This window comes from Typopeltis vanoorti, chromosome 12, assembly GCF_054136105.1.
Source record: "Typopeltis vanoorti isolate ZY-2024b chromosome 12, IOZ_Tvanoo_1.0, whole genome shotgun sequence".
NCBI classification, from domain to species: domain Eukaryota; kingdom Metazoa; phylum Arthropoda; class Arachnida; order Uropygi; family Thelyphonidae; genus Typopeltis; species Typopeltis vanoorti.
The window spans coordinates 63,701,502-63,715,339 of NC_143560.1; the positions used below are offsets into that span (position 1 = coordinate 63,701,502).

At 35.1% G+C, this 13,838-nt stretch overlaps 1 protein-coding gene across 3 annotated transcripts in view; it reads left to right on the top strand.

Moving 5' to 3' along the window:
- Positions 1 to 13,838, top strand: part of LOC150100846 (histone-lysine N-methyltransferase EHMT1-like) — a 416,509-nt gene that overhangs the window by 50,104 nt on the left and 352,567 nt on the right. For all 3 annotated transcript variants that reach the window (XM_090401402.1, XM_090401404.1, XM_090401403.1), the window contains exon 5: positions 12,747 to 12,823. In XM_090401402.1, the coding sequence (XP_090257528.1) occupies positions 12,747 to 12,823 (77 nt within the window). The remainder of the gene's footprint in view (positions 1 to 12,746; positions 12,824 to 13,838) is intronic.

Consider the following 13,838-nt stretch of genomic DNA (forward strand, 5'->3'; position numbering starts at 1 on the left):
AATGATAGGCTTAGGTGTTGGTGGTTCTTCATATAACATCTTCAAAGTATAAAGTTAATTCAGAGAAGTTCATCTAAATGTTTCTAGAATAACTGTCTTCTAGATTTTGGCAAATTAATGCAGCCATAATTATAGAGATGAGGGAAGTGTTTCATAGCTGATACTAATTCTAAAAATAGTTACTCAGCCCTGTAATGCAATGGTGTACTAATCCTGGCTTGCCATACAAGTGATCATGAATGAAGTTTTTATGTTCTTCCAGGCCAATGCTAACAGATCTACCAGTTTGTTCAAAGTAGGCTAAGTTGCAGACACAAGCAACTTTAATGCAAGATGATAAAGCTGATTTTCAGAGAATGATGAACGTTGCTCACTGAATGTGTGGTTTGAGAGTGGTATAGAGATATATTTATGTGAAGATATTTAGCTATCTTTTCAGATGTATCCAGGTTATAGAGATGAGAATAGTTTGTGTCAGATGTGGGATGAATGGGAGACATGGAGTAATTTGTCTGTTAATACAGATGTTGCTGCTGCTATTGGCTAAAAAAAAGTGTTGCAAAGATATTTGAATTCTGTGGCAAGAGTTGTCATTGAATGTCTCTGGCTCTGTGTTTAAGTGATTTGAGGATGCTGTACTGTTTGGATGGATGATGATATACATAAGTGCCATACCTTGTAGTGCATGTATGTTTTCTTCTTCTTCACACATTAGATGTAATATCTGTTGCGACCAAGACTTCATCTTCTTTAATAGTATCTTTTAGTCTTTTTCTAGGTCTTCCTGTTCTTCTCTTATTCTTTGGTTTCCAACTATAGACTTGTTTTATTATTCTATCTTCACTTCTTCTTTCCATATGTTCAATCTATTTTATTCTTCGGGTTGATACCCAATTGTTTATTGCTTGTATTTCACTATGTTCTGTGTGTTTTATTTTACCACAGTGATAGAAATCCAGCAAAATATTAGTAACTAAGTAAATTTTTTTTTCCTTCTGTTGTTTATGCCCTAAATATTATTAAGTTTAGGAAGGGATTGTAACTATGTTGAATGATCTTTTTAATATGTTGATGATTTTTAGATATCTTGTAAAGAATTCTGTCAGTTAAATGTTAGTTCATCATATTCAACACTAGCTGTTTACATTTTCCTGCAGTTTTGAACTTAACCATCTGTTCACATATAGTAAAGATGCTAATTTAAATTTTTCTCTTTTGCATGCCTGAATTCATTCACGATCATTTTTTTATTAATATTATTTCATGGGAATCTCCATAGAGTCCAAACATTCATCATGGGAGGCCCAAGGTATCCACACAATACCCATTGGACCTTTCATTGAATGAATTTACTGATAAATTGTTCACATTAGACTTTGGCCCATTCTTCTCTCCAAATGAAAAATCTAGTCCTGAATCTTTACTAACCACTCTTAGTCAGTTTTTCAGAGATCTCTTCTTCCTTACTTCCCCAGCCAAGTGGCAAAAAATATCTTCTAATCAATCCTAGAAATCTATATCTTACCCATCGTTCTGCTTATCAGTCATCTTCTGTTATATACAAACTCATTATATCCTCTTATGGAACATTCCACAGACCACTTATCACTTTGGTTACTTGCCTCTGGATCCTCTTCACTGTTACTCATCCCCAAGAAACCCAGGCTTGCACACAAGTAGACTTGTGTGCAACAATTCAGATATGACTGTAATAAAGCCTTATAAAGAGTTATGTTAACTTCCTTATCTCTGCATGCTGTTATTCAATATGTAAGTAATCCTATGCACTACCCTGGACACTTTTCTCTAAGCCCACTGAAATTCAACTTCCTATCCACGAATACCCCAAAATCCCTAGCTTCATCAGTTTTTTAAAGTACAGTAAAACCCCGAAGTTACGCGGTAGGTGGGACCAACAAAAAACACGTAAGTCGAATTCGCGTAACTCGAGGTATAATTTTGCATGTAAGTTATATATACAATTGGGACCAAAGGTTTACAAAAACACCTATATTTTTTAAGAGATATAATCATAATTGTAGTTTTTCGTACATAAAAAAAGAAAGTTATTTCGATGTCGATGGTTTCATAAAATCTAATAGATTCGTCTGACGGCATAATGTCTTTTTCTTGTCATGCAAAATTTCTTCATAGCAAGTTAATGATTTTTTTATTCCTTGCCTTGTGGCTACAATTCATTCCTCGTTAGAATGTATGGCCTCCAAAATCTCTAAACTTACTTTTATGATTGTTCTTACTGTGGATTCCTGTAGATCGAACTTCTTTGCTAGCTCACAATTTTCATTCCGCCTTCAAAATCCTTAACAATGTTGAGTGTTGTTTCCAAAGTCAATGTTTTTCTTTTCTTGCTAGCTGTAGAAGAACCGGAATTGCTTCTTTTGGATGACATTATTATTTTTTATGTGATAAAATTTTTATCAAGAGCATAACATTAAACATTCGCAAGGTTTGTAGACTATAAAAATCGTGTATGAATGGAGACCATGTGAAACACATCAGTGCTTGTTCACAGCATGTGCGACACTGGTGAATGCGGCCGGCACCTGACAGATACAACCAGTGGTGAGGCGTGAAGCGGGACGGGAATACGTACATATAAGAAACCGTGTAAGTCTGGGTATGACTGTATAGTTCTTTAGTGTAGTACAAAGCTTGTGATCTTTCATCCCAAAATGCATAACTTTACACTTTTCCACATTAAATTGTCATCCATTATCTTTTGCCCAGGCTGCCACTGTCAGCCTGTTTAGGTCATCCTGAAAGCTTACTACTTTGCCCCGATTAACTATTACACTACAGAATTTCACGTTATCAGCAAACAACTTAATATTTCCTTTCAAATCATTTCTTGTATCATAATGTACAAATTAAATAGCAGTGATCCAAGCACAGAACCTTGCATCACACCACTAGTCACCTTCCTTCTGGATTCTACTCATTCATATACTACTCTTTGGTATCTCTTCATCAGCCACCCTTGTGCCCATCTTGCAAACACTCTTACCCCCCCCCCCCCCCACACACACACAGAAAAAAAACTTGACCCATTTTCAAACTTCTGTTGAAAAAACTTCTATCTGTAAGCTTTGACATCATCTCACTGTTTACCAATATTCCCTTGAATGACACCTTTATACTTATAAAAACGTTTTTCTTTCTGATATATTAAATCTCCTTGCCTGTGCCATCAATTCTGGATATTTTTCTTGGAAGAACAGAATTTACAAATAGATAGAGGGTTCCTGTTATGGTTCCCCCAACCCCTCTCACTCCCACTTGCCAATTTTAAATGGAAAATTTTGAAAAATGAGCCATAGGCTCATCTTTCTCAAACCTGTTTGGCTAAGATGTGTTTTCTATTTGTCCTCATGGCCCAGACACATTAGACTCCTTCCTCTGTCAGCTCGATAGTCTACATGCAAGAATCCAGTTTATGATGGAAAATGAAAACTAAAATTACCCTTCCTTAGACACCTTAGTGACATGCCTTCCAAACTGTTACTTCTCCTTCACTGTATACAGAAAACCAACTCACACAGGCAGATATACTCACAAACTTTCCCACCACCACCCCTCTCAATAATATGGCATCATTAAATCTCTAACGAATAGAGCCTACAATCTTTCTTCTAGTGGAACCTCTTTCAATGAACTCAGATATATACACACCTTCTTATCCAATGGCTCTACAGTTCTTACAAAAAAAAAAAAAAAAAAATCCTTGGTCTTCTCTTCAGAAGGATTTCAGGAATGCCATCACCTGGGGAACATCCCAAAAAATAGCCAGGTCTGTAAAAAAAAAAAAAAAAAAAAAAAAAAAAACACCTCTGCACTGCTTTTGAGCCACACCAGAAACTTGCTATCCTTATCCATTCCACTAAATATCAACACTCCTCTCAGTGCCAGTATATAAAGTCCCCCTGTTCCTGCATGTTGGCATACTTTGAACAGACAGATCAGCCACCATCCAAATAGATGAACAAAACACAGATTTGCAATTGACAACTATGGTCAGTCTGGTCTTGCCAACCATGTATTAGATACCACTCACAGGATCTTCTGGTAAAAAAAAAACAAAAAACACTATGCTCCATCACAGTTAATTTAAAAATAAAAGGCTGTTTTTGGAATCTGCAGCTGCACTCAGAAATCAACTGAATTTAGATAAATACGGATGCAAGAAACTTTCCCAAATAAGGGAAACATTAATCCTCAGATATTCCAATTTACAACCTAGGCCACCTTTTACAAATGCCCATGTTTCATTTATTATTATGTTGCCTTTGTGTGTGTTACAAGTGTTAGTTTGTATTCTCCAAAGATGTCTCAGTGACTGATATGAAATATTACAAGAATTAAAATAATTTTTAATCCTTTCTTAGTACCGTTAATACTCCATTAAACCTCCAAAATGAAATTAATCATCTTCATGTTTGAGGACAAGTATTGTTTTGTCAAAGTGACATTTCAAAGTCACATTCGTGTTCACTTCAGCAGCTAACAGAGATTTCATATGTAGGTGTTAAACACCCTAGAATTCTGGATGTTGAAAGTTATTTCCTAAATTGACACATCTCAAAGGTATTCATTTTGAAAATAGTGAACAAGTCAAAGCAGCAGTGAGAAAATGGGTTCTGAAAGGAACCTGAAGGGTTTTACTATAATAGCTATGAAAAACTTTGTGGCAGAGATAATTATGTTGAGAAATAGTTTGAAGTCGAAGTCTACCTTATTTTCATATATTATATGTATGAATATATATATATATATATATATATATATATATATATGTATGTATGTATGATGAATTATTGACTCGGTTGAAATACATGTTGTGAAAAGAGTGAATGACTTAAACCGAGAGTTAGGTAAAAGGGGGTTTAATAATAAAACACGACTAGTTTTGGCTTATAACAGCCTTCATCAGGTGACATTATAAAAGAAAAAACACTAAACACTGAAGGTTAAAAGAACTATGAACAACATAGAGAGTCTCTATACATAATTAGTATGAAAACTTTGTAGTTGCATTTAAAACTGTTCTTTCGTTTGTTGCATTGTTAGGAGAATGTGTGCTTGCAGCATCACGTGAACGCCAGTACATGATTACAGGTGAATGACTATCTGGGAGGTTGTAGCTCAAGTTATTATTTAGATGTTCAGGGTTGAGGATGATTTCCCTAGATTCTACGATTTTTCTCTCCAATTCATCATGACAACGAAATATGTTAGTAGATCTGTCCCAGTGGACTGTATGACTTGGGGTTTATCATTAGGATTAGCCGAGAAAAGGATATGGCTTGTTAAGGCACTGGCTCGCTGTCTCTTGTAAGCAATGTCCCTCATGTATTTCCACTTCCAAAAATCCACTCCTTAATAAGCCACCCAAAACCATGTCATCATCATCTTAAATTTCCTGGTGTGTACAAAATTTGGTGTGATTGTGATATTCCTTATTTTGGCCAGACAGACAAATCTATTGAATTACGCATGGAGGAACACATGAGGGACATTGCTTACAAGAGACAGCAAGCCAGTGCTTTATCAAGCCATATCCTTTTCTCGGCTAATCCTAATGATGAAACCCCAAGTCATACAGTCTGCTGGGACAGATCTGCTAATATCTTTCGTTGCCATGATGAATTGGAGAGAAAAATCATAGAATCTAGAGAAATCATCCTCAACCCTGAACATCTAAATAATAACTTGAGCTACAACTTCCTAGATAGTCATTCAGCTGTAATCATGTACTGGCGTTCATGTGATGCTGCAAGCACGCACTCTCCTAGCAATGCAACAAACGAAAGAACAGCTTTAAATACAACTACATCATTTTCATACTAATTATGTATAGAGACTCTCTATGCTGTTCATAGTTTTTTTAACCTTCAATGTTTTGTGTTTTTTCTTTTATAATGTCACCTGATGAAGGCTGTTATAAGCCAAAACTAGTCGTGTTTTATTATTAAACCCCCTTTTACCTAACTCTTGGTTTAAGTCATTCAACTCTTTTCACTATGTTTTTTTTTTTTTTTTTTTTTTTTTTTTTTTTTTTTTTTTTCTGCCTACTGACATCTATTTTGAATGTAGAATTGTCATAATAAAGACACCTTCAGAACACCTTTTGCAGTTTTCAACACTAAGTAAACTAATGTGGAAGATAAAAATTAGCAAAACAGCATTTGAAGCAAAGAATGGCAGTGAATAATCCATGGAAAAAACGAAATATATATTCAATTTCGATTTGATTCTCAGCTACTCCTTAAACAGTTTAGAATGTCTTCTGAGTCCTGGTACCCTTTAACCAACCACCAAATTAGTTTCCCAACACTGTCAAATAATTGAAATATTCTTGTACAGATAACCCTTATTCAACAATGTGGCTTTGATATAACACAGTCAAAGCCACATTGTATAAGTACTGTGTTTTGTATAAGTATTGTAGTAACCCTTTATCTTTTCATATATTTTTCACTGTGCAACTTAAAAATCAAATTTTATGTTTGTTAAATTTGTGTCTGCCCACATCACACATGTAGTTATAAGTAGTGAATTTATATCAGGGGAAATACCCTTTACAGGTTAGAGCTAGCATGTTTGAAAATTGATTTTTCAAGTGTTTTTTACCCAACCTAGAAAGTTAGACAAAGAAAAGGAATATTGACTTCAAATTTTTACTAATTTTTGATAACGAACCAGCCCACCCAACAAATCTAAGTCATCTGAATATTAAAATAACTTTTTGGTTGCCTAATACTACTTCACGTATTCAACCACTCTACCAAGGAATAATATCAACATTTAAATCATATTATATTTGTTGAACATTCCAATTAATTTTGGAAAAAATGGAATTTAATCCAAACATGGCACTGCCTCAAGTGTGGAAAGAGTTTTCAATATTGAATTGTGAAAATTATTTCTCTATCCATTAAGGAATTACAACCCTCTACACTGAATACTTGCTGGAAAAAAATATGGCCTGAAGTCTTTCTGGAACAAAATTTTGTATCCTCCAGTGGATGAAGAACTAAGTCATAATAAATATTGTACATGTTTTGGTGGACAGGGCTTTCGTGATATGGTTGAAAACGAAATTAGTGAATTAATTCATTGGGAAACAGATTTAAATGAGAAGGAACTGGTACAATTAATAGATGACGTTGAACCAAATGGTGGCGAAGTTCTGCCAGAGATTCTGATTGTGAAGAATCCGTTAAAGGATTCAGTTGAAAGAAATTAGCTGAAGGATTGGACTTGGCAAGAAAGTTAGAAAGTCATTTTACGGATGTGGATCCTTCAATGGAGTGCTCTGGAAAATTCACGACCAAATTGTATTCTTATTGGTTAAACCAAAATAAAAAATGATTGTACAACATGACAGAATTTCATGCCGGCTGGTGTGTCGCCCGGTTAAACAAGGCCTCCGTTGTTTTTGCCAGGGAACCAGAGCGAACAGCGAAAAGTCAGCTACTGGAACAAATCTGAAAACAAACCCCAACTCAACATCACCACAGTTAAAGATCGGTATTATCAACATAAGAAGCCTGAATGACAAAGAAATGGAGCTAGCTGAAGAATTAGACAAGTACCAGATCGACATAATAGGGATGACTGAAACAAAAAAGATAAAATTTGATGAGATCTTTCTGAGCAATAAATACAAAATGTTATATTCAGGCAATGACAATGAAGGAAAAGAAGGAGTAGCCATAGTATTCAACACAAAATACGAGGCTAATCTTCTTGAATGGCAATCAGTCTCAAGTAGAGTAATGTGGGCAAATATGAGAATGGGGAACTGGACAATGAGACTTATTTGTGCCTATGGTCCCACAGAAGGTTCTACTAAGGTAGAAGTGGAGGAGTTTTTTGAGGCTTTAGAAAAAGTAACTGACACAATGAAAAATGAAAAGTTGGTCCTTGTTGGGGATCTAAATAGCAGAGTAGGAAATGATTGTGAGACATACAAAAATATTTTGGGAAAATTTGGAGAAAAGAGCAAAGCTAATAATAATGGCAAATATCTGTTGGATTTCTGCTCAGGACATGGACTGGTTATTACCAACACCATGTTCCAACATAAAAATGTGCACAAATTCACATGAAGAGAAGAGGCTAGGGATAAGAAAAGTCTCATTGACTATGTTATTGTTGATAGTGATGTTTCTCCCTGGTGCAGGACACCAGAGTGTACAGAGGATTTGAAATTGGAAGCGATCACTATTTAGTCTTGAGCAGGATAAAATTGAATTTCATATTGAAAAGAATAACATGTAAGAAAGTTTTAAAGCGAATAAAAGTTGAGCAGCTCTCAGATGTGAACTGTAGACTAAAATACAGAAAGATTATTGAAAAGAAAATGAAACAGTTTGAGAACAGGAATCAAACCTTGGAGATTCAGTGGCAAACTCTGAAGAAAACATTGATTGATTCTGCCAGAGAGGCATGTTGTAAGGTTGTGTGCAAGGATAAAAATATCAGAACTCTCTGGTGGACACAGGAAGTTAAAGAGGCAGTGAAGGAAAAGAAGAAAGCATATCAAAAGTTCCTGGCAAATAAGTCAGCTTTTACTCTTACAGAATACAGAGACAAATGTAAGAAAGCTAAACAGTGTGTAAAACTAGCTAAACAAAAGTCATGGAAGGACTTTGGCAAGAATATAGAAAATAAATATCAAGAAGGTGGCAAAATATTCTGGAGGTTGTTGAAGAAGCTTAGGAATGGAGGAAAGAGTGCTGTAAAAGGAGTTAGAGATGATAAAGGTGACATGAAAACAGGAGAAAAAGATATCCTTGAAGTATGGAGTAATTACTTTGAAAAACTGCTAAATGAAACAAGCAGTGATGACAGCACAGTGGTAAAAAACACTGACCACGCATGCAGTCAGGAATACATATCCATACTTGAAGTAGAAAATGCCATCAAAGGCTTGAAATGTGGAAAGGCAGCAGGAGTAGATGATATTCGACCAGAAATGCTGAAGTATGGTGGTATAAGAGTCTTACAGTGGCTGCACTGCATAGTTCAGAAAGCCTGGACAGAGGGGCGAATTCCCGATGATTGGAGTAGAGCTCTCATAGTACCCATATATAAAAAGGGAAATAAAACAGCATGTGAGAATTACAGAGGTATTTCCCTACTGAGTGTTCCTGGCAAGATCTATGCAACTATACTTGAGAAATGGTTGAGAAGAATTGTGGAAGAAAAGGTTGGTGAAGAACAAGCTGGATTCAGGCCAAATAGAGGCTGTCAGGATCAGATCTTCACTTTACGACAAATAGTCGAGAAAGCATGGGTCTATAACAAAGATCTGTATTTAAGTTTTGTCGATTTGGAAAAGGCATATGACAAGGTGCCAAGAGAGAAGCTATTCAATACGCTGCAGTTATATGGTGTCAATGGGGCATTATATCAAGCAATACTTAGTCTTTATTTGAGTTGTAAGTCAGCAGTTAGAATTGAAGGAAGTACAGGAAGATTGTTTAATGTTAAATCTGGTGTGAGACAAGGATGTACATTATCCCCTCTGTTATTCATTATCTATATGGATCACATTATGAAGGAAAGTGGTATTAAACATGATATCAAAATTGGAGATGTTAATGTCAGCTCTTTACTTTATGCAGACGATGTTATACTTCTAAATAAATCTGCTACAAGTCTGCAAGAGTCTCTGACTAAATTGAATAGCTGTTGTAATAGATATGGTATGAAGATCAGCAATAAAAAGACAAAGACAATGAAAATAGGCAGAATCATTGAAAATGTCAACTGTGTTATGAATGGAGAACCTGTGGAACAAGTAAAACATTTCAGCTATTTAGGCACGATTTTTACTGAAGATGGTAAATTAAATATAGAAATAGACAACAGAATCAGCAAAGCTGGTATGGTGGAAAGTCAATTGAATAAATTCATATGGAATAAGAGAGAAATTAGTCGGAACACTAAATTAGCTGTATACAAGACAGTGTTCAAACCAGTTTTAACTTATGGATCTGAGAGCTGGGTCAGAAGTAAAACACTTGACCAAAGACTAGAGACCACAGATATGCGAGTCCTGAGAAAGATTATAGGCGTGAACAGATGGCATCAATGGCAATATCAAACTAAAAACGAGGATATTAGGAAAGAACTTGACATTGCCGGCATCCAGGAATGCGTTAGCAGAGCTAATCTCAAGTGGTATTGTCACTTAAACAGAATGGGCGAGGAAAGATTAGCAAAACAAGTGTTCTCTGCCAGGTTGGCAGCAAAACGACCCAGAGGAAGACCAAGATATAGATGGATTGATACGGTACAAAGTGCTTTAGACGATAGAAATATAAGATCTGATAATGTTGGAGTCTTGATAAGTAACAGACTGATTTGGAGGAAAATTGTAGATAGGAAATTAATAATGATGTAATTTTTTTCAAGTAGTACTATCATATCCTGTACACTCCTTGAGGGTACATGGCAGGAATTTGATGATTATGATGATATTTCTTTCTTCTAAGGCACTTTTTACCATAACAATCCACCTATGTGTTGGTCTTCCTCTAGGTCTTTTTCCAGTTAATCAGGCAGAGAACACTTGTTTTGCTAATCTTTCATCATACTCCCATTCTGTTTTAGTGACTATACCACCTGAGATTAGCTCTTTCTTCCATTTCTAAGCTTCTTCAACAACCTCCAAAATATTTTGCTACCTTCTTGATATTTATTTTCTATGTTCTTGCCAAAGTCTTCCCATGACTTTTGTTTAGCTAGTTTTACAAAGTGTTTAGCTTTCTTACATTTCTCTCTGTATTCACTAAGAGTACAAGCTGATTTATTTTCCAGTAACTTTTGATATGCTTTCTTCTTTTCCTTCACTGCCTCCTTAACTTCCTGTGTCCACCATGGAGTTCTGATTTTTCTATCCTTGCAGTCAACCTCACCACATGTTTCTCTGGCTGAATCATGCAGTGTTTTCTTCAGGATTTGCCACTGAATCACCAAGGTTTGGTGATTCTTGAATAATGTTTGTGTATTTTAGTCTACAGTTTACATCTGAGAGCTGCTCAACTTTTTTTTATTTGCTTTAATTTTTTTAAAATTTTTTTTTTTTTTTTTTTATTCGCTTTAAAACTTTCATGATTTTTTTACATGTTCTTCTTTTCAATATGAAATTCAATTTTATGTTGCTCAAGACTAAATGTGATCACTTATAATTTCAAATCCGTACACTCTGGTGTCCTTCACCAAGGAGAAAACATCACTATCGACAATAACATGGTTAATCAGACTTTTCTTATTACTTGCCTTTTCTCTCCATGTGAATTTGTGCACATTTTTATGTTGGACCATGGTGTTAATAATAACCAGTCCATGTCCTGAGCAAAAATCCAACAGGTATTTGCCATTATTGTTAGCTTTGCTGTTTTCTCCAAATTTTCCCAAAATATTTTTGTATATCTGACAATTATGTCCTACTCTGCTATTTAGATCCCCAACAAAGACCAACTTTTCATTTTTCATTGCTTTTTCTAAAGCCTCATAAAATTCCTCCAATTCTACCTTAGTAGAACCTTCCGTGGAACCATATGCAAAAATAAGTCTCATTGTCCAATTCCCCATTCTGATATTTGTCCACATCACTCTACTTGAGACTGCCTGCCATTCAAGAAGATTAGCCGCATATTTTGTGTTGAATACTATGGCTACTCCTTCTTTTCCTTGATTGTCATTGCCTGAATATAACATTTTGCATTTATTGCTCAGAAAGATCTCACCAGTTTTTATCTTTTTGGTTTCAGTTGCCCTATTATGTCGATCTGGTACTTATTCAATTCCTCAGCTAATTCCATTTCTTTGTCTTTCAGGCTTCTTATGTTGATAGTACCAATCTTAAACTCTGGTGATGTTGAGTTGGTGTGTATTTTAGGATTTGTTCCAGTAGCTGACTTTTCGCTGTTTGCCCTGGTTCCCTGGCGAAAACAACGAGGGTCTTGTTTAACTGGGTGACGCCCCAGCCGGCATGAAATTCTGTCATGTTGTACCATCATTCTATATTTTTGATTTAAGCCAATAAGAATACAATTTGGTTGGCTAAATCCTAAATTGTCAGTCCATCCTCATTTGTTCAGTATCCAGGTAGATACCTTACCTAACAGGGTGCACCACGAAAAGGTGAGGATTGACATGTAGGTCAGAAGCCCTGGTTGGTTCTCTGCATTCCTTTTAAAGGCAATATGAAGTTCTCCTCTCAGTTATACAGCTTTGACCCTTAAGCATTTTTATAAGTTTATACTATGTATTGTTTCATAGTTTGTACATTTTCTTAACTTACATGAATTACCTGAATTGAATAAAAATATATTTTTGTTGGATATGCCATTGTTGTTTATATAATTGAAAAAAAAAAAAAAAAACGATTTCAGAACATAACCCTACTTTTTCTATATGATCTGAGTCGTGCATAATCTGATTTATATAACACTGCATTTCTATGGAACCTAACATCCGCATTATACGACAGCTACTCACCAGTTTGGAAGAAAATTATTGGTGCAAAACATTTAATGAAATCTCGTTGAATTATCATTGTATCCACTGTGTGTCTGAGTAATTTATGAAATTGTAACATATGGGTAGGTACATCTTTTCTGATGAATCTTATCAAAAATAAAATCTTAATATGAAAATCTTAAATACATTTCTACTGAAATAAAATTTATTGAATTTTGATTTTATTTTAGTTTCTGGAGGGGAGTCTGTATTCTCTCTACAGCTTAGTGATGCTGGTAATAAAGCCCAACCTCGACTGGATGTTGTAGTAAGATGTTTCTTTTTTTTTTGCTTTAATTTATCACACAATTTAAATTATGTGTATTACTGCTGTTATAAGTATCTTATTTTTCATATCTTATGAGATAATCTTTTTTTTCTCCAAGTTAGGTCTTCAACTTATATTCCATATTCGCTTTTTTTATAGGTTAGTCATTTAATTTCTTAATTTAAAATTGAAAATTTTTGCTTGGCTGGCCAAGTAAATAGCATTTCTGCCCTGCAGCAAGTAGGCCATGTTGTGTTTGAATCCCACTGTCATAGATGAAGTTCATCTTGCTTTAAAAGGTTAATTCTATGTTTGGTCTGTAGCGTAGAACTTTTGGATTATCTGACTCTTAATCCACCCATAGTACTAATGTATAGTAGGTTATAACAACCTTTTGTGGATGAGATTTACATTTAAAATAAAGTTAAGTAATGATTGCACCTAAATATTAACCAATAAACTTCATATCATTTGCAGTTACCAGTTGAAACTGTTTACAATGTTTGTGCTAATGTTTCATCAAGTAATGACTGAAGATTATCCATTCAGCAACCAGACAAGGTGCACTGAATCCACATCACTAGTTATGAATATACACACATCTTGTTTAATGTGAATATGATTTTATTTACCTTTAGTTTAAATTGGATCCCATTCTTCTTTGTCAACTGTATATTATTATTATTAACATATCTCCATGGAGTCAGAGACTCATTGTGGGCGGTAACATCGTTGCACACAATGCTCATCCAACTGTGCCTTAAACTGATTCAGTGTATCTACACTCACAACACAATCAGGCAATGCATTCCACTCTCCATGCAAAGAACCTTCTCTTCACTCCTCTGCTCACACCCTCCTTATACAGTTTCCAGTAATGGCCTCTTGTTCTACCCTCCCCCTTCTCCACTCCCATTCAATGAAAAATCCCTTCCATGTCATTTTCTCAATCTGTCCTTGTACTCCACATTCCAAAAAGCACTGACTGACTACTTTTGTGAATCTTCTCTGAACC